General features: G+C 32.7%; 2 protein-coding genes across 2 annotated transcripts; one reads left to right on the top strand and one right to left on the bottom strand.

Moving 5' to 3' along the window:
* Positions 1-3,596: 3,596 nt before the first annotated feature.
* LOC136978440 (haloacid dehalogenase-like hydrolase domain-containing protein 2) lies at positions 3,597-13,987 on the bottom strand. The gene is made up of 6 exons (XM_067274142.1): positions 13,756-13,987; positions 12,156-12,364; positions 8,466-8,550; positions 7,830-8,046; positions 7,673-7,736; positions 3,597-3,866 (listed from the first exon to the last, which is right to left on the bottom strand). Exons 1-6 carry the CDS (start codon positions 13,851-13,853, stop codon positions 3,763-3,765), a joined length of 777 nt encoding a protein of 258 aa, XP_067130243.1. The 5' UTR covers positions 13,854-13,987; the 3' UTR covers positions 3,597-3,762.
* Positions 13,988-15,187: 1,200 nt separating this feature from the next.
* LOC136978417 (monocarboxylate transporter 12-like) lies at positions 15,188-16,896 on the top strand. Its single transcript, XM_067274115.1, has 4 exons — positions 15,188-15,369; positions 15,450-15,593; positions 15,669-16,598; positions 16,710-16,896. The coding sequence occupies exons 1-4, from the start codon at positions 15,240-15,242 to the stop codon at positions 16,865-16,867; spliced, it is 1,362 nt and encodes a 453-aa protein (XP_067130216.1). The 5' UTR covers positions 15,188-15,239; the 3' UTR covers positions 16,868-16,896.
* Positions 16,897-21,430: the final 4,534 nt, after the last annotated feature.

Below are 21,430 nucleotides of genomic sequence, written 5' to 3'. Positions count from 1 at the left end.
GTTTATTGATACTCTATGATAAAGCTAGCCATATTCGGCCAGTATTATTAAAATAGTGATTCAAAACCTACCGGGAAATCACATTGTATGTCTGCCATACACACGTTGAATCTCACCCATCCTCTATAAATTTTCAATTGCAAGAAACCATCAAAAATGAGTGTGTACTGGAAACAACTGGATAACTTCTTTGTGACTCAACCTGTGGCATTCAAGCAAGGACTTGATTGTTGTTGATATTTCCTCAACATTTGGATAAGCTATGGAGGAAGACTTGTAGTTGATTGAATTTCCTGTCTCTCTCTCATCTACATTTCATCATCATTCAGCATCAGAATGGCATAAAACTTATGCATAAATCCAATATTTAAATGAAATAAATTCTGTTACACATTTCATGTCCTCTCATCTTCCAGTTTTATTATTTTAACATAAGCAATTCATTGTTATTTAATACCATTTTAAATTATTGTAATTAAGTTAAGTATTATCCGACTACATTGTAATATACAGGTAAATTAAAGCACGGGAAAATTATCCAACTTCCCCATTTGCTTATTACAATTTTTCGATGCATGCAGCTGTCACATGGCACACATCCAACTGATTACTCAAATTCTTCCTAAGCTCGTTCATTACAGCATATCTGTTGCCACTACTCCCTTGGAAGCCACAATTCTGCGGCTCTTTCAGATTACTCGGGTTGCACAATGACGAGCGATTCCAACTTTGCAAACTGCAGATTACAAAACATCTTCTCTGTTACAGAGTTGCCTTTTTCTTCACAGTGTTATCTAGAGGCAGTAGACGTGCTTGAAGACGGGAGATGAAAGTTAGACAGTTACTCTCTCGCTTACTTCTCAGATAATAAGTAACACAATTACAGTAATTTAACATGGAAACATTCATTTTGGAAGATTTTGCAATTCTCATCACAGAGTTTGCACACAACATACTTTACATTATAACTTTATGCATAATGTATCGGTATAAACATAAGAAATATTTCACATTAAAAGTTTATTTTATAAAGTTGCAGAACCAAGCATACTTGATTCTTATTGATGTCAGTGCATTGTCATTATTATGCACCACATAAGAATGCACTTAACTTTCAGTAAACATAACATAAAATATATCACAAACAAACTCTATATTATTTAATATTTTGTTATGTAAGAAAGATTGTAATCATTATAGTTGATTTATAGGGAAAAGCTGTTAATTGTCTCTTAAAAATTTTATTATATGTAACTAAAATCAACTCACGCTATATTACATTATTATAACAAAAATGTATTGTACTTCTCTATTACTAAAAACATATTAACATCTACATTCTTGATACTAAGAAATGGGAAAGATCCCCAAACCACCAAAAACTCCCAATCATGTATAAGGTTCCATTAAGAGAAATTCAGGAGGAATGTAGTCTACTTTGGTGTCACTAAAAGCTCATTAGAACAAAGGATACAGGAACAAAAATATGATATAAAGCATTCAAAAATCACACCTCCCTATCTGGATTTGCTTTGGAAGACAATATAGAGGCAAAATTTAATCAGACTCAGCTCATCAGATCCTATACAAACTGGAACCACACCAGGCTTTTAGAGTCCAATGAAACATGTAAAGCCAGCCTTGGCTCCAATGCATAAATCCTAAAGCTGAGATACAACTATCTAAAGAATGGAATGAGCTATCCAAGTTATAACGATGTTACATACTATGCAGGTACATAATATTGTTATAACCAGGATACATCAGCTCATGTCTCTAACTGGCCTTTTCAAATACTATTTGATGCATTCCAATTAGAAACAAACTATTTCAACCTGAAGCTAGAATCAGGTGGATTCTGAAAATGTTTATGATTGTTCCCTCTTCCACATTTTAGCAGATGCTGGACTGGTACTGTGATTAAATATGTTATTATGGTTTATACATATTATATATTAAAATGTATCACTTCATTTTGAAAAAAATAATACAGTAAGTAGTACCTCATACTTCAAAAGGCCTTCTGGAATGAATTAAATTTAAAGTACAAGACACTACTGTGTGTTTTATTAGTTCAGTAACATCCAATTGATTTATTTGTAATTAAATTTACAAAGCATTTTCAAAATCGTAATTAAAATTTATTAGAAAAAGGTTAGACAAATCTGGATATTATAACAACACATTAAACTGTTTGAATGCATTTGCCGGAAAATGTGTGCACATCTGGTTGATATCACCGTTACTATTCATCTCTACATCTGGTTAATGTAGAGATGAATAGACCAGACTTTTAATGAAAATTATGAATATTTTCAACTTTTTTACACGTAACAAGCATAAGAAAGATATTGGCATAAACAAAATTAGACATCTTAACAATTAATTATATTCTGTACAAGCATTTTTAACCCATTTCACAAATCATTTTTTAGGTTAAAGGAATTTTAAAATTAAATAATTTTTTTCAAATTGCAGCCCGATAAGATCAAAAATTAAACACGTCATAAAAATGCAAACAAAAAATTACATCATATCAAAATGACTCATTAAATGGGTTAAAAATACTGTATTTTACAGTATATAAGATACATAAGAATATTTACGGAAAAATATTTAATGTACAGTAGATGCCCCTATAACACGGGTTCATATAAGACGGATTCGTATAACACGAAAAATTGTGATCGTGTTTGTATAACATGGTAAAAGAATAAGACAGATTGTCACGGCCGACTCGTGTCTCGACAGGATCGGTCGAATCTGGACTAATAGTGGACATTGCACAAACCATTGAGTTTAAACAAGCAGCAAACCTACTAAAAACATTTATTATTCAATGGCCATAAAAATTATATTTCTATTAATGATGTCTCCAAAGTTCGGCAAATTTTTCGCAGAAAGAATAACTTATCGGGAAATGCGTCCTCCGTTCGACGAGCCACTTTGTTACGAAAACAAGCTTAAGCAATGGCGTCTTCAAACGATGCGCACTCGGTAAGTATTCCTACAATTTTTTGTTTATAGCATAGTTTATATGGATTATTCCCAAAAAATTATGCGTGTTTTGGAAATGTTCGAGTCAAATTAGTCTAGAATCGATTAATTTTATAGAAGAAAACCTTTCAAACGGCCGTACCCCCTAAACTGCACAAGTGCCGGGCTGTGAACGGCTCGCGTATTTGTAAAATCTAAGTGACTTGTACAACACAGAACATATCTACCGTGTTATAGGGGGGCCTACTGTATATAACTGTTGCCTATGAAGTCCATGTAAGGAATTCATTAGCTTACAGAAAATTGCACCTTCACATGTAAGACACACTTTTTTTTTTCGGCCTTTCTGGGACAAAGTTGTATCTTATATGACGTAAAATATAATATTTGTTTAACAGTGATTGATTAAATTTTAAAGTGTCTAGTTTTGTTCACACAAGTAGTTTTACTATATTGTTTCTGGGGTGTTTCAAGTTTTCGTTCTGTTAAAAGTTTTAAACGTAATAATAGAAGTAAATCCTGCATTTAAAAAACCTTTTATAATATTTATTTAATCACAAACAGTGAATCTCATCTAATTTTTAATATTTCTCAAGAAAAAAACAAAATTACAGCAGTTCTGAAATTTTCAATAATTTCATTTTATTTGTAACAAAAAATTTTTTCATTGATTAATAATCTTTGAATTTCTTAATATTCAAAATAATAAGTTTTGATATTTCCTTTAATAATCAAATATATAAATACCTATACTTTTCACGGTAATTAAATAAGGTTTTCTAATAAGTAATCGACAGCCGTGGAAAAACTATCGAACACGTGATTTGGCGAGGGAGATATTGTTTCTTCATCTCCAGGTCTATATTTTCCTGAAAAATAAAATCCTATTAATCAGGTAATTTTTTAAAGTAATATCTCACAATACTTTAAATTTAAAAATTATAAAAACAATTAAAGAAAACTATTTATCTAATACAGGAAAAATATACAAGTACATCAACATTGAACATGATGATGTATTTTTTCATAACTTTCTTAATTTACAGTGTCTTCCAATAAGAATTCTGCTATTTTAAATAGTGTAATTACATTATTCATTATCTGAGAATGGAAAACTATCCAAGTTTCACATTTGCCCATTACAGTTTCTCAATGTGTACACCTTGTGTCACATGGCATACATCAAACTGATACTCAAATTCTTCTTACACTTACTAAAGCATATCTGTTGTCACTCCTATAGTAGTCACAATTCTACAGCTCTTACATATTATTCATATTGCACAAATATGTGATTCAGACTTCACAAATTGCAAAACACCTTCGCTGTTGCAGAGTCGTCATTTTATTACAGAACTTCCTAGAGGCAGTAGATGACGAGACATTTGAACGTGAATGGGAAATAAAACTCTGATTGTTACTTTATCAATTGGTGCATGTCACATAATTATCACATATTAACAGAATTGTTACCATTTTAAATTACTGTATTCTTTTTGGAAGATCTTGTAATATACAGTGGGTGATCAGTTAACAAAGATAATCCACTCCAAGACTTTGTTCGCTATCCAAATTGTTTGTTAACCGATTATCGATTTACCATACGTTTTTATGAGAATTTGATTAATTCATTCCGAAAACTCCAAATTATAAAAAATATATACTTTCTTACAATATGTTTATTTATATGTAATAATAAAAATACATATATACACAGTCTTCCATTTTTATCAGTCATGTTTTTTCCATTTGTGGAGTTAAAGAATCTGTCTAATGTCGATTGCTTTTCCCCCTTCTTCGGGATTTTTCAGAAGTAATTAATAGCATTATAATTGTAGAGATCCCCAAGTCTATTAACCTCAACCTGGTTTGGATGCCATTCGAAGACTGTTCTTCTGACATCCTCCCAGTTCTTCAAAAGATGTTTAATAGCAGATGTCGGCATTAACCCTCTTTTTCAGAAGAAAACATATCTTGCCGAGTTTCTTGGTGTTCTTCATTCAAGAGTTCTTGGCGTTCTTCTGTCGTCAGATCAGTTTCAGGTTCCATTATGAGCTCTTCAATGTTCTTTATTTCTCAGATGTGATTTTTGTTACTCCTTTAGCTGCTTGAGTCTTCTTGATTACACTGTATCTTTCTTAGATAAGATTGAACTGCAACCTACTGTAGACCTGTTCAAGTCATACTGCCTAGCAACATCAGACATCTTCTGCCCACTCTCTACCTTTGCTATTATACTCTCACCTTTTGAAAATAAAAACCGAAGCAAAACTTAACAAGTGCCTGCCTGACAGTCTCGTGAATACTATAAAAAATTCTTTCTGCCAGAAAAATAAAAGGCTGGAATTACGAGGGTGAGTTTCAAAGTTCTGAGGAATACTGTCCGATCATTATATACTGGGTTGAGCGTCGACGTCGACGTCTCCCACACTCCGAAAAGTTTCGAATTGTTGTCCGAAGACAAGGAAAGACCAATCGGTATTCATTATTTTACGTCGTTTCTTCTTGTGTTTGTTCTGTGAGGTATTTGTTGTCCAAACATAAAAATCTTTCACAAAAGTGTTCGTTATCCGATTTGTTCGTAGTCCGAACTGTTCATTAACCAATCACCCAGTGTAATTTACAACAATAATAGTGTCAATAGCAGCAATAATAAAGAATTTTATGAAAACAAAAGCTATTCATGCTTGTAATCATTAATGATTTGATTTTGAGATGGTTTTAGATAGTAAACAATACATTTAACAAGCAGGAAAGTATTGGTTTGGTTTTTTACCCTGGTAAATACCATATTTTTCTATAATGTCAGCTATCACCTAATTTAGAATTTGTTTAACCTGCTTTTGTAAATGGACAGATGGCTGAGCAGTTAAGGCATCAGCCTATAACTCTGGAGGACTCTGAAATGATTCTGAAGAAGTCTACAAACTCCAGAAATTTTTCAAGGGGTGATTCATGCCAGATATGTTGAGCCTCATCTCTTAACCAATCATCTTCCCCATTGACTGAATCCATAATGGGTTTGATGAAGAAAGCCTTAGTGACTACAGGGCAGAAAGAATCAAAAATGAAAAATTAAAATAAACCTGCTTTTGAACAAGTATTTGAAATAATCCTAGAAAAGTTAAAAGAGATGAATGTAATAATTCTTCTAATATCAATGCCAGAATTATTATTCATTATTTATTATCAAGAGTACATTCACATGACTACAACAAGTCACAAAGCTGGTTTCATTGGATTTAAGAATATGCTCATTGACAAAAAAGTTACATAACCAGATAATTTTATCTAATTATTGCAAAACTTGGCATACAACTATATCTCGGACATATGTGTAAATGATTAGAGAATAATTTCTCATCACAGAATTAGTCATTTCTATTTGTCCTGTTTGCTTTCACAACAGGTAATTCCACCAGAATTTTCAGTATTTCTTTTGTTAGGAGGGCTGTTTGATGGGGTTAAAAAGGTCACACATGGCTGATAAAGTTTGAAAAAGGTCATATCATAGGACTGAGAAAAGCAGGATGGCCATTTTGTCAAATTGCGTGCAATCAGAACCACTCTGATCTGACTGAATAGATATCAAGGCAGGGGATCAGACATCTCAGACAGACCAGGAAAATTTTCTGATAATGAGACAAGCACAAACAGCTGCAACGTATTCGTCCACCATCCATAGACAGATCCCCTCCACAAACCCCTGGTGACCTCCAAATGACTCTTTCGCGTGAATGACAATACTGCCTTCTCAGTCTTTGCAATTTCTTATTGAAGATATGAGTCAACACCGTCAAGCTTGCATTAAAGCATTAAATAGTGACCTCAACATTTGTATTCAAACCTCTTATTTTGTATTCGCATTTATTGTTACTTGCATTCATCTGTTATTTTTTCTGTTAACATTCATTCATTTTTTTCCCACTGTATGCAGTGTATACCTAAAGTAGGTATGTATAACCCTATGAAAGTTTTGTAAATTTGTTTAAGTGGTTTTAAAAATATTGTTGATTTTGTGATCTGTGCTTAACTTTTGACGTCCAATGTATTATACTCAGGAATATCCGATTTTAAACATTTAAACAGTTCTTCTGAAGATGTACAAACCTTAAGACTGTACCATACATTTGGTAATCACTAAATGCCGAACAAATATTTGACCAATACCAAGTGTGTGGATGATTTAATCATGACTAACATTCAGTATTTGCCGTTTCTTACTTCTTGTTGACATGTGGTGAATCAACGGGGACGAATAGGCAATTATTCAACAATGTATGAATACCGAATGTATGGAGCCAACTCTAATAATCAGATACTTTTAAATTTTTGCAAAGAATTGCTCACATTGATTAAGTTTACTTATTTTGATATATAAGCTTTTTGTATTTTGGAGAACTAATTCTATTTCTAACAATTGAAGACATCAGTAGATGAAAGTGTTAAGTTACAATTATTCAAAACTTAATTGTCCTGCATAGATGAAGATGTAATGTAACAGTAAAAATTATAAATGAGTCTTTACTGACAAATTGTATGACTAATAATACCAATGCAACACACTGTTTCATATATTTACACTAAAAAATTACATAATAAAAACTTCAACTTTGTAATCAACACCTTCATCCACTTGTGTCTTCAATTATTCTATAACATTTAAAATTCATACCTGTTTTTACAAGCATACCCGTTATTCCAGCACGCTGCGCTCCTTCCACATCATCTCTAACATCCTATAAATAATTTTGTTTGCATGGGTTAAAAGTAAAATTTTACATACTTTTCCTTAATATCACAACTACATCAAATTAAATATAGATTCGTACATCACCGATCATTACGGCTTCCTCTGGCTTACAATTAATAGACGACAGAGCCTGGTGAAAAAATAAAGTTTCCGGTTTTCCAACTATTTCTGCAGTCTTACTGGTAGCATATTCTAAACCTGATATAAATGGTCCTGGCCCAAGTGCTAAGCCATCTTTTAGTTTATAATATCTTCCTTTATGGATTCCAATAAAATGTGCACCATTCAACAGTAACCTAAAAATATTGCAATAAAGTATAGATGAATCCATGAACATAAACTTTTTCTACTCAACAAAATAAAGTCTGTAATGTCACATTCTCTGGTCTCTCGTCTCGCACAAGCCGGTTGGCTTGTGCGAGACGAGAGACCAGAGAAGGTGACGAGAATATGGTCCCTGCAGTTATCAACGTTCAATGTCATCTTAATTTTGTCACCTGCATGCATCCACCTCTAGAGTTGGAAGTAGCTATTAGGGGTTAAACAGATAGTGATGAATTAATTTATGCTATAGTAAGAAATATAACATTTGAAGTAGAGTCTGAAGCATAATTCTCTTAGGAGGGTTAAATATATCAATTAAATTAGTAAAATTAGATTGGATCACAATTAGTTTAAAGTAATAAAACATATAATGTTTAAGATTTTTATTTACCTGAATGCTTTATTTAAATTTTCATAATGAAATGTTGATGGAGCAAGACCAATAACAACTGCATTAGGATTTTCAGTTTCTATATCTGATTTTAAAGAAATTGTAATTGTAATTAAAATTTTTTAACAATTTTAATGTTTTAAAACATTTCTGTAATGACATTAAATTTTTTCATTCACGTCATTACATATTTAAGTTATATTCAAATCTATATTTATACTAATCCTCTTAGTTTCATTAACAGCCATCGTAACTTGTATATGGGCTTATAAGGGACAAGATGGCCCGAAATGCATTCCTCATATATGAATTAATAAATGTTGATTTCCTAATCGTGTGATAATTGTATCCTGTGTATAGTAAGTCTGGTATTACAGTGGATGTTGATGGCCATTTATGAAACTAAGTGACAACCAGGCATGAAGCAAATACAAGAAACAATTATATTAATCCTCTTATATTTATATCCAAATTAAAGGATAATCAATAAAATAATAATCATTTAACAGAATTTAATGATATTTATTCCATATAATAATTCCTAATAAAATCTAATAAATCATTTCATTTAACTCCATTTCGGGCCTTACAAATAGTATACACAGACAAGGTGCACCATTTTACTCAGTATAAATTGACTCAACAGTACAAACTAAAGTTTATACCTTTCCAAAGGGGTATGTCATCTTGTTGTATTTTAAAATAATTGAATAATCTTGTATTGGAATTTCTTTATGCAACATTATAAATTTTAATGGGAAAAACCATGAAGCAATGCAAAATGGATGTCTGTACTTCAGCTGAGAAAGTACCAACCAACTGCAACCTAATCTGATAGTAGGCTACCAACCTTGGCCTCCATATGTCCATTGTTTAACATCGGCCTTCATTTTCAGAGTTCCTCCTGTGCTTTGCAGCCACCATAGCAAATTAAGGTTCCTGACAATACCTATATACTTCATTTGAAAGATAATCCCTACTTGATGTTGCGCAGACCCCATCATAAGGAGACAGAGGACAGAAGCAGTGGTCCACTTAATTCTTTAATCATTTTAAGTAGATAAATCACTTTCTATAGTTTAAATTTACAAACAAGTAATCCAACAGATCAAATTACTTGAAAAAGTTCTCTGCCTATTCAAAACTTTGATCTTTGAAAAGATCTTTGACTTAGATGTCTACTTTTGGATTCAATTTATTTTCATAGATAATAAGTAATTATTTATTCTGATATCATCACAATGCCAGGCTGTACATAATACTTTTCTTGTTGTCAACAGAGTCATGCCATCATCTGTCTAACTCCTTACAGGGGAAATTTTTTAATTAAAATAACACGACTTCCGATTTGCATCGGAAGTTCGTACACCGTTAATTAAGACCTCCCGCCCCTGAGCATTCCATATCTGGTCTCGTCTTTCATCTATCTAACTCTGTTCTCAAGATTAAGGAAAGACAGATGGACAACAGTGGGAATTTATAAGTCTACATTTTTTCAAACTGCAGCCCAATAACCTTGTCTTCGTAGAGACTCATTCAGCTTGTCAATAATTGTCTTAACCACAAAAAATGTTTGTAAAATGGATCATCAAAACATATATCTGAATATGAAACTCAAAAGGCAAGCTCTGCAAAGTTCTAGAGAGAGCGATCTCTCTATAACTTTCTAGAACTTACCTTATCAGCTTCACACACAACATTTCGAGATTAACATATATCAACTGAAGATAAAGGTTAGTGTTAATATTACATTCACTCAGTTTTGAATTTAATATTCATAGAAACTTTCCATGCTTTTCCAAGCAGCTCCCAGAACTGCCCGTAAACGTCATCCCGTGTGATTGAATCGTCATTGCCCCATCCCTGCTCCATATATGTGCCATGCTGTTTCTGGAGTTATATATAGTTTGGCTCGCATCCGAGTGTTTCTCATGTTTAGAAGATGGCAAAACATGTATTTTATTTTCCCAGCTCTGTTATATGTCATAGTAGAACTATTCAAACATTTTTACATTTTTGGACTCAGGGAACCTTGAAATGTCAAGAAATGCAAAAAATTTGAGATTTTTTCTGTATATATGGATGTGTGTATGCGGAGTGGGCACGATTTTGTTCACCCAATTTGAAGCTTAATAATTTCCATGACTTTTGTCGAAAATTTCTGAAATTTTTCAGAAAGGTTAGTATATTAGAGGGATCAATGCTATTAAATTTTGATAGTTAAAGGTCGAGGGAGATCGCGGAACGTATCTCGAGTAAAGTTGAACTTAATGAAGAGTTTACTCGTTATTAACATTTACAATTTTTTTATAAAATTCATCTCTAACCTCAAAATTAAGCCTTTTGCCATTTTATAATACCTAAAAACATAAAAAGCTTTTATAACAAAATCTCATGAATAATGGTGCCACATACAAACTTATTTATGTTTAATAATATAAAATTTATTTTTTAATTAAGATCTCATAACAGCCAGGAAAGTTATGCAACTCGATGCAGGATTTTTTTACTATGTTATTTAACAACTCATACTAGTCAAGACGCCGACTGGTACAGAAGTAAAATTTTCATGTACCGTACAGTGGAGTTGATCTGTATGATGACTCAAATTTCTTCTTAGAGTGTTCGAACATTCTGTCGTTTAAATATTAAAGTTAAAATATGTTCGAATTAGAAGATCAAAGTTCATGGCCAAAGATAATACCGTATATGATGACGTCTTAATAACCTTGTCTTTTTAACTCTTAACCACAAAAGGGCATAAAAATCACTTAAAGCTCAATTTTGTAGTAAGTGGCTGGATTTATCCAAAGATTTAGGTAAAGAGTTCTTCAGAACATACCTTTCCTAGGAAGAGAAATTTAAGTACATTAAAACAATTATGACACTTGATCATTGTATCATACTGACTAAAAATATACATAGCATATTTTATGATAGTTTTATTGACTATCGGATTGCATCACTTCTAAAAGCCATGCGATAACTTTTTTCTTCTTTTTGTAATTGTCAAATTTTTTTTATTTTGTTTTAAAATTTACTTACACCATATCTCTTCATTATGTGAACCACTCAAAGTTTACATTTTCCACATTAAAGTTTGGTTACTCTGTCATGTATCAGGTGAGGTTATCAGGTCCAGAAACATCACAAATATGGTGCTGGGTGAAATGCACATGTACAGTACAGTACAACACATACATCTGGGACTTGAATGTATCACATGCAAGTTGTCTATGTTGAGGAAAAATCTACTGCTTAAAGTGATCAAGAATTTTGTAATCAGCATGACTTGTTTTAACAATTATTTGATTATCGAAGACAACCACACTCTTTTTATTCCTCTCAATTGATGATAAAGCCTTTTAACATCCATAGGGAAGAAAAAATTAACAAAGATGTGCTCCTAAATTGTTAATTTAAACTCAAATTAAAATGGCAGTTGGCACAGTTTAAAATATGGAAGAAACTAAGTAATCTTCATTCTTCCATCTTGTCCAATGAATGAGTTATTTTTAACAAATGTTTTTGAGGTGTGGAGAAACCAAAGGACCAGCTTACAATAACAAAACCAAAATTTTAATATTAAAAACAAATTAAAGCAAAGCATTTTTATGAAAATGATTTTCATATTGTCTATTGTCATATCCAACATAATATTAAATATTTATAATGTAAAAAATATCTTACCATTAAAATCTTCCATTGCAATTTTCTCAAGAAACAGCATTGGTCTTAATTGGCGAGACACTATTAATTCTTTAGCGGCAATTAAAGACGAAAACATTTCTTCGGGTTTTAGACTAAAGCCGAGTCCGACCAGCCTCTCCCATAGTAATCGTTTGGATTCTTTTGTAGTATTTGTTACAAAACGGATATTTACATTACTTTCTCTCAACCTGTAAAACATTAAACATCTCATAAAAAATAATGAAAGAAAACTGGTTAACTCCCTCCCTCCCTCCCTCCCTCCCTCCCTCTTTTGTATAATGATGTACTTCTAGCAAATCCCCTTTCCTTTAATAACATGTACAGTACAATAGTTCTTGGCATTAAAGAAATGACTAAAAAGTTCTGCAAACTTTTTCTAGCTGATAGTTTATTCACATGGTTAGTAAATAGACGTATGAGAACAAATTCATAGGACTATGTCTCTATTACTACTAAAAAAGTCCACATAGATAATACTTTGACCAGTCCCTTCTTAAACTGTACATATAATTCCAGTATAATCCCTATTGCTTTGTATTGAGCTGTTATTCCAGTACAGCTACTAGAATAACAGCTCAATACAGCCTCTGTGGTTGTACTAGATTTTATTCAGGATCACTAAATGACTAGAATTCATTTTCTTGAATTATCATCTTTCATATCCTTGGTTTTGTTTCAATTCACTCTCAAAATATTTACTTGCCTGGTGACCAGGATTTCCTTATAAAAATTATGGCGAGACTTTTATAATTTAAAATACTTGGCAGACATGATGAAACAGGGATAATGTAATTTTTAATTAACTAATTTGACCCATTATCACTCAGGAAGCATGATTGTTTCATTTAATGATGGTTATAACTAGTACTGCAACTAGGGAGGAGCCCATTTATCTCTTACTTTGATAAATAAAGAAGAAAAAAATCAAACAAGTACAGGAAAAAAATTTCAATATGACACACGCATTTATACACATATACATACAATATCTGAGAGTTTACTCTTTAACCATAGCGCTAGTGTTATAGCCACAATTTTGTGAGGGTAAATGTAAGCTTATACGTTTTAATTCTAGCCCTCTTAATATTGGTTCCGATAACACTACCAGTTTTAATGCATTCTAGATTTTCACGCAAGAATTCTTACTTTCACGAGCCTCAGACACTCATAAGCATCTGCTTGTTCAAACTTAGTGTTTATCTAGAACTCAGTACCAACTAAGATCTAAGTACTGTAAATTGTGTAGTTGTATTTGTGACTTTATGTTGCATAAACTTGCAAGGCAATAAAAATGGTTGGTTTGGTTCATTTTGCTTTGACAAAATGCATGTAAACAACTGAAAAAAAAAAAAAAAAAAACCTGATTTTCAATTAGATCCAGACAATCTGCTGAATTATCCGGCTACTTGCAAACAAATTATTTTGTATAACTTAACCTAATTTTAGCATGATAATTCAGCAGATCATCTGGCTTTAATGAGATATGACAATGCACCACATCTGACAAGAAGGAGAACTTTTTTTTATTGGAAACTGACCCTTATTTAAGTTCATGGTTTTAATTATTATTATAAATTACCTATTGAGTGCATCAACAGCACCTGGAACGGCTGTATTTTCTATATGCAATGTTCCATTCAAGTCTATCAACACAGCTTTAATTTTATTCTTAAACATGTTGAGATATTAAACTTATTTAACAATGGAATAAATTAATTAAAGGTCATTAATAATTATAAACGACGACTGCAGTTATCGATACATATAACCTTTAAATTGAGGAAAATGATCTGATATAAATAACCTTGTAAAGTACACGCATTGGTTCTCATAACAACGTAACATGTGTTTTACATTTTAGTGTTGCCAGATAGATACTCTAAATGCAATATCCTACAATGGATGAAGTTTAATAAAATGAAGTCATTTAATTTATTTGACTTTTATTATTTTTTGAAATAATAAAATAAAATATAATATAAGTATAATGACATAAAAATGTACGTAAATACAAATCGAAACGATGACACTTTTTCGGCTTTAACGATATCAAATTAGACGGAAGCCGGATGGAAGAGAGGTCAAGGCGCCTCGGGGGATCCGGGATCGAATCCCTACAGGTCGGAAAACCCGGGAATTCTTCGGGGATAGTGTCGACCTCCGTCCCTCGCCACATTGTGGGCCTAGCCGAACCCATAATGGGCTTTCTATAAGAGGCCATCTTAGTGCCACAGGACGGAAAAAGCAAAAACATAAGAAGTGGTAGAGGCTGAATGGACGAGCGGTTAATCCTTTTCCCCTCCTCCGCGGCGGAAATTTCTAAAAGTCCTTTCTTAGCGTGCATTTTCATGGCGTATCCTGACCTGACTGTGTACCAAATTTTAACTTTTAACTCCTAACCGTTTTGGTTCTGCACTTATTATTCTTATCAACCCATCTCGCTTATAAGATTCTATTGTTTACGTTCTTAAAACCGGATTGCTCAACTTATATCGCTATTTTAAGGTTTTATCTAAGTTAACTCGTATCGTAAATCATCAAATTCTCTTATTCTTGCTATAACTGTATTTTATAACTAAATATTAGCATATTGTGCTTTACTTATCCATGATCTTCCATGTTTTTACATTTCTATACGAATTTATTTGAATTAGTGAATTAAACGATAAATATATTTCATTTATTTCGTAAAAAACTGATATAATCTTTCGAAGCAGGTCGTTGCAAAGAGGAAACAAGATGGTGGCCTTTAATTTAATAATGTCTTCCGAGTGGCAGAATTGATTTTAACGTTACAAATGTTTATCGATAAAAATACTATTAAAAAGTATAAAAGCTAATATCTAATAACAGAAACTTTGTGTTTCCTGCTGTAATTAAGAGCGAGATAACAACTGCAATAAATAATTTAGAAAACTTAATCCTCCAAAGAATAAGTTTATAATAAATTGCACTTTAAATAGTCATCTAGTAGAAACCTTGGATGTATTTTAAACTAAAATGGCTAAGGTAATAGTAGACGGAGGATGGGCTTGGGTTGTGGCTGCTTGTTCTTTTTGGACCATGCTTACTGTTACAGCCGTTCAAAGAACTTCGGGAGTGCTGTACATAGCAATAATGAATTCTTATGATGTATCCAGAGAGGCAGCAGCTTGGCCATTTTTTCTAAGAAAAACAATTGGAATGTTTGCAGGTATTCATTAATTTGAAACAATATCTTTATACGATTTAAACACATTTAAATTTTCACGTTTTTTCTTGTCTTCCGCTTAGCTACTTTGATAGGAATTATTGCCTCCGAGTTTCCCATTAGATGCCAAATGTTTATTGGACTGATATCAGCCGTAATAGGAATGGGATCTCTCTTTTTTGTAGATGATATACTTTATATTACATTATTATTTGGAATTTTATATGGTAATATTCTCGAAATATAATTTTGTGTGGATTATTTTCGTGATTACTTACATATTTCTACTCTTCGCAATTTAGGTTTTGGCTCTGGTGTGGTTGGAATGTGCAATATGATCAATATCAATAAATTCTTCTCTCGTTATCGGACTGTAGCTCTAGGAATCACTTTAGCGGGCATCTCTGCTGGAGCCTTTGCTCTGCCTCCTCTGCTAGAGTTTTCCATTAATAAATACGGTCTACGAGGTTCCTATCTCATATTAACAGGAATTATATTGGAAGGTTTCATAGCAGCTGTACTCTATCGTGATCCTCCGAGACCAAAGAAACCTAAAGTAGAGAAAAAGGACAGAAGAACTTCTAGCATAGCTTCGATAGCTGAAGTAGTCCACCGAAGATCCATAGAAACTGCTATGACTATGTTTGAAACTGAAACTCCAACTAGAAAAGAGTCTATAAGTTTGCAAATGGAGCCACCAAACCTTCAAAACGATTCGTCGCAACACGAAGACTTTCAGAATAATTTTTGCTTAAATTTTTTAAAGTCTTTGTTATATATATTTAAATCCCCAATGTTTCATGTAATATGGTTGTCGTTTATGATTTACGATTTTGCTTTTCAGACATTTTTAACCGTTATTGTCGATCACGGTAAAGATTGCGGTATCGATGGACATAAAGCCGTGTTCTTCCTCTCTGCTTCTTCCATCGCCGAACTCTTTGGTCGTTTGGGTGGTGGATGGATCGTTGATTTACAATTTATAAAACGAAAAAATGCCATAAGATTTGGTTTTTCCTTCATGGCGGGAATTTTTATAGGGATACCATTTTTAAAAAATTACATTGTGTTGCTGTTTCTAACCGCTGTTATTGGTTTAATTGGAAGTTTTATAAACATCAATGCAACTGCTGTTTATGTGGATTACTTGGGAATCGATTATCTTCCACTCGCTCTAGGAACGGGAGCAACTTTCACCGGTTTGTTAAGTCTAGTTACTCCCAGAATTATTGGTAAGTTTTATTTTAAAGCAACGTTTAGTATCGATTTTTATCAACTATCTCATTTAATCTCTTAGAAGTTTAGTTTAAACTCGTGTTCTTATAAATTAATTTGATTTTTAGGATACATCCGCGATTCTTCAGGCAGCTACAGCTTGTTATTCTTCAGTTTTGGTGGATTATTAGGAATTTCAGCTTTGTGCTGGATAATGGAGCCGTTATTAAATAAATTTCGACCAAGAAGACCTACTTTCAAGAGATCGGAAAGTTTAGGAACATGATTTTGATAGGACATCTTGCAAATCTTCCATGTTAATGATCTACCAACTCGACACGACTTTGCGTAGTCAGAATTGAGTTGGCAGGTCATTATTTTTCATTAAATTGACAAATGGATCGACTAGTCATAATAGAAAATGGATAATAATTAGAAATTGCTACCAGTTAAAATGATCATTGTTTAAATTACACGAATTTCATTTTGTATTAATATCCGGAAAGTGGATTATCATTTGTATTTGTGTCATAAACCATACATTTATATAAATTATAAAGAAATGTTAAAATTTATAGGTTTCAAAGTCAAATAAAGATAAGATTTTATGAAACAGTTTGTTATTCTTACACACTTGAAACTTGTTTGATTTATTGAATTTCATTATCGCCAGATAATAACTTATTTATTTACATTTTCTTTATAACAAAGTTTTACTCCTTCCTCCAGAAAAGTTACGTTTTGCGAAGTGTCCATTTAAATTTAAAATTTAAACCCTATTAATTTATATTAATACACGCTCAAACTGTGGAACGTTCTAAATACAAAATACAATTTAATCGAACAAGGATTCGAAGTTTGCAGAAAATTTGGTAAGATTTGCTTTTATTAAATTATGGATCGTTTATTTACCGAGCTGTCTGTTAGGGATAAAACAACTATTATAAGGGAAAAACTACAGGATTCACACCTGACTCGTTTTGTCCATATTCCACAAAAAAATGTTACCACCAAATTATATGGAAGATCTGATAACGATCGTATTTAGTCGTGCAATTTGTATACCACCATTGCATTCGCTCTTATTACCACACAAAATGTATTCTTATATACGATTGTACGAATACTGGCTAAATATTCTTGCAGAGGTTGTATCCTCACGTTAATATTGAACTTACCAGAAGTACGGCACAACTAAATGACGTGGACTTCAGTGTATATGCAATGGCATTTATTGTCTCCTTAGCATTTGATTTCAAATCCGATACGATTCGGCATGATCTTCGATAAATGTCTTAATATTTAATTGCAGCATCTTTCACAAATATCATTTAAAAGTGTTGTTGGGATACAATTTTCAAATTGCAAACCCAAAAATTCCCACGTCCGATGTCTGTTCTTCCTTAATCTTAAGAACGAAGTTAGATAGACGAATGCCGGATCAAATATGGAATGCTTAGCGGTAGGAGACCCCAAATAACTATATACTAACTTTCGATTTGAACCGAAGGTTAATATATAGTTATTTAGAATCGAATCGAATGTTTCACGAATAGAACATTCGAATTTCTTATTTCTAAACAATTCAAGTTGGTATTCTTCAACATTAAGGGTCCTGCTACCAAATTGAAATGAGATTTTACAATTAATATTACAAAATATTTCTATAGTTATCTAATAAGTTTCATCTGTCTTAATTTCAGAAAAATGGCTGAAGCTGTGATAATTGGCATCATTTGCCTCTTCCTGGTCGTTTCGTTTGTCGATATTGGTGGAGTACCTTTACTTCTCTCGATTCAGACTTTAATGCAAATAATATTTAATACGTTTTAATTTGCAGAGAGCGTGTGGAAATGCTCGAAAGAAATCCGGTCTATAAAAAGTTACATCAGATTATGACTTCTAGGCGTCTCGAAAATCATAGAAACAATTAACATGGCGTGCAATTCTTGTACGAAATTTATTAAAGAAAAAATCGAATCTCCGTCTCCCAGAATTATCTATATTCTTGGATATCTTTGTCCCGAAAAGAACAGAAGATCGCTTTCGAACTGGCGGGTACAAAGATCGTAGAAGCGCAGAAAAAAATGGAAGGGTTAAGTGAATACTCCATCACGAAATATTTGATCGATGGGTGCCATCGATGTGTCCGAATGGAAAAATGAAAGTCGTAATGCACTTGAAGGATATTTAAGTCTTACTTTCGATCGTTTTGATTTATGAATTACCCTGAAGATCGGCTATAATCTGATCATCTTTGCTATCGTTACTTTTTGCCCGAGCAACGCCGTGCTCATCTGTCTACTAATGTTTTCATTTATGTACTTAGGTAATATTTTATCATATTGTATTTAGTAGCTAATATAAACTTACAAATAACTCTTTCCTATAAAATATTCGTTTATTCTCTTTTATTATAAAAAGCAAGCATTTAATGTTTATTGTAACTTCACTGGTTAGGTGCTCTCCATAAATGACGTACACACTGGGAGGGGGATATGACAATACGGACAAGAGACGTGTTGTCTTTGAATGGACGTCCGTTTTATTTCGTTAGAATCTACCTGCTTCCGCTTTTGAGAATTTTTGGAAAATGTTTTTCTCCTAGGAAAAGCATTGTTTTTTAAATGCCACCTGCAGGAGATCGCGTGCTTCACCCAATTTAAGGCCGATTGTAAGAGGTTGCAATCAGCCTTAAATTGTAGAATATAAGAAATTTCGGAATTAAATTGGGGTATATATAACGTGACCATTTATTTTTTGACTCAAAACGGGACATTGGTTTATTTAGGTTAATTAACAGGTAGTCAATAAAAAAAAACACTTTTTTAAAGTTATTTATTCCGAAAAAGTCAGTTAGCTTAAAAGTTACGAATTAAATAATATACAGGGTGGGCCAGCGAAAACGAAACGGCAGAGTGTTCGTGTTCTTCCAAGTAAATCGCTCGGACAGGTCGATTTTATTCTCGAGGGGAAATCTTATGCAATAAAGTTTTTGCGATTCTGAATACAAGAGACAACAAAAAATTTTAAAAACTCATTTATTTTGTATTAACTAAACAAACATTTATTTCGAAAAAAAATGTTTGTTTAGTTAATATTCAGATTTGCAAAAACTTTATTGCATAAGATGTCACCTCGAGAATAAAATCGACCTGTCCGAGCGATTTGCTTGGAAGAACACGAACACTCTGCCGTTTCGTTTTCGTTGGCCCACCCTGTATATACCCGAAACGTTTAGTTATATTTATATTTATCAGAGGAACAAATTTGCTTTAATATAGCTTGTGATGATTTTAAGTAAGAATGAAACTCTTGCCACGTTTTTTTATATTCACCTTAATTATCAACATCGCCTTTAAAACTGAAATTTGTAACTAGGTCTTCTCAGATGGCTACAATTTGTTCATCATAGAAAATACTCTTTCTACTGGAGCATTTGTAGCAGGCAAACATAAAATATATTCAATTAAAATAGAAAAGTTTTCATGCTGAAGATTGTTGGCTCGAAAGTGTTTGAATACTTCCACCCAACGAGTTTCCGTGGAAACATTTAGATTATTCCATTCGGTTACTTTATTTGATGCAGTGTAGTTACAAATTAACGAAAATTCGTCAAAAACTTCTGCATCTTTATTACAGTCAATATATTCCTTTTCAATTAATACATCCAGAGATTTTTGGACGTCTTCCCATGCGGGGACCTTTTTTAAATCTGTCCAATAAAATATCTCCATTTCTTTGGTAAGAAAGCAAGTCCACTGCTCCAGATATTCACGGCTTGTTTGATAAAATTCTGTAGACGCCCTTTTCACAAACTCTTTATTTATGTCAGTAACATTATCACTCCAATTACCACCACCTTATAAGTTGCCGAGGGAATTTTTAATTAAGAAAACTAACGTTTTCGATCTATTCCATAAATCATCCTCAGGTTTAAACTGGAATAGATCGAAAACGTTAGTTTTCTTAATTAAAAATTCCCTCAGCAACTTATAAGGTGGTGGTTATTGGAGTACATATTTTTGCTGAGTACGTTTATGTTCAGTAACATTGTCTTTCGATTTCACTATTAATTGACGGACCATAAATGGAAGAAACTGATTGATCTGTTTCTGAGTCTAATTGTCTTTTAGTTGATTCATTTCTTTTGCAGCTTCAATTGCCGATACAGTCTGACCTTCCAGTTTCAATACAGCTTGATGAAAACTTGCTGACAGAGCGTGTAAAAAATAAAGCCACAATTCGGATGTGGAATCTTCAAAAAAGTTTTTTAGTAACAGGGGACATTTTACAATACTCAAAAAGTAGTTTTTTAATTAATGGCTGATACATTTTTAAAACCCTTTCCAAGGCAGGCATAAGAGCAAGCCATCTAGTTTTGCTATAGCCGAGCATTTGTTGATATTCCGTTTCAGTTTCGGCGCAAAACTTTTTTAGAGCTTCAACTCGAATCGTGTAAATATAAAAAATGAATATATCTTCACAATAATGCTTTCGTAATCTAAGGGTAGCCTGTCTGCAGCAGATTTCATTGCATTGTGAATTACATGGGCTCCACATCCAATACCTATCAATGGCTTTTTCAGTGATGATTGCAATTTCGTTAACACATTGTTAGTTCCTCGCCTAGCCGCACCTCCGAAATTGACGTTGGCATTGTCTCCGCAAAATGCCACGACTTTTGCTGTCAAATTATTATCTGTCAACACTTGGTTTAAATAATCGACAATGATGTCAGAAGTCTCACCTGGTTGGTCTTGGAGATCTAAAGTTTTTACTTGCACACCTACAAAAGGTTGAAAAAAGCGCACTAGAATAGAGTATATTTTCTTGTTACCGTGGTTTG

Source organism: Centruroides vittatus, unplaced genomic scaffold, assembly GCF_030686945.1.
Source record: "Centruroides vittatus isolate TY-2023 unplaced genomic scaffold, ASM3068694v2 contig_538, whole genome shotgun sequence".
Taxonomy (NCBI): Eukaryota; Metazoa; Arthropoda; class Arachnida; order Scorpiones; family Buthidae; genus Centruroides; species Centruroides vittatus.
Note: the sequence above shows the minus strand (reverse complement) of the source record. Positions and strands in the feature narration are given on the sequence as shown.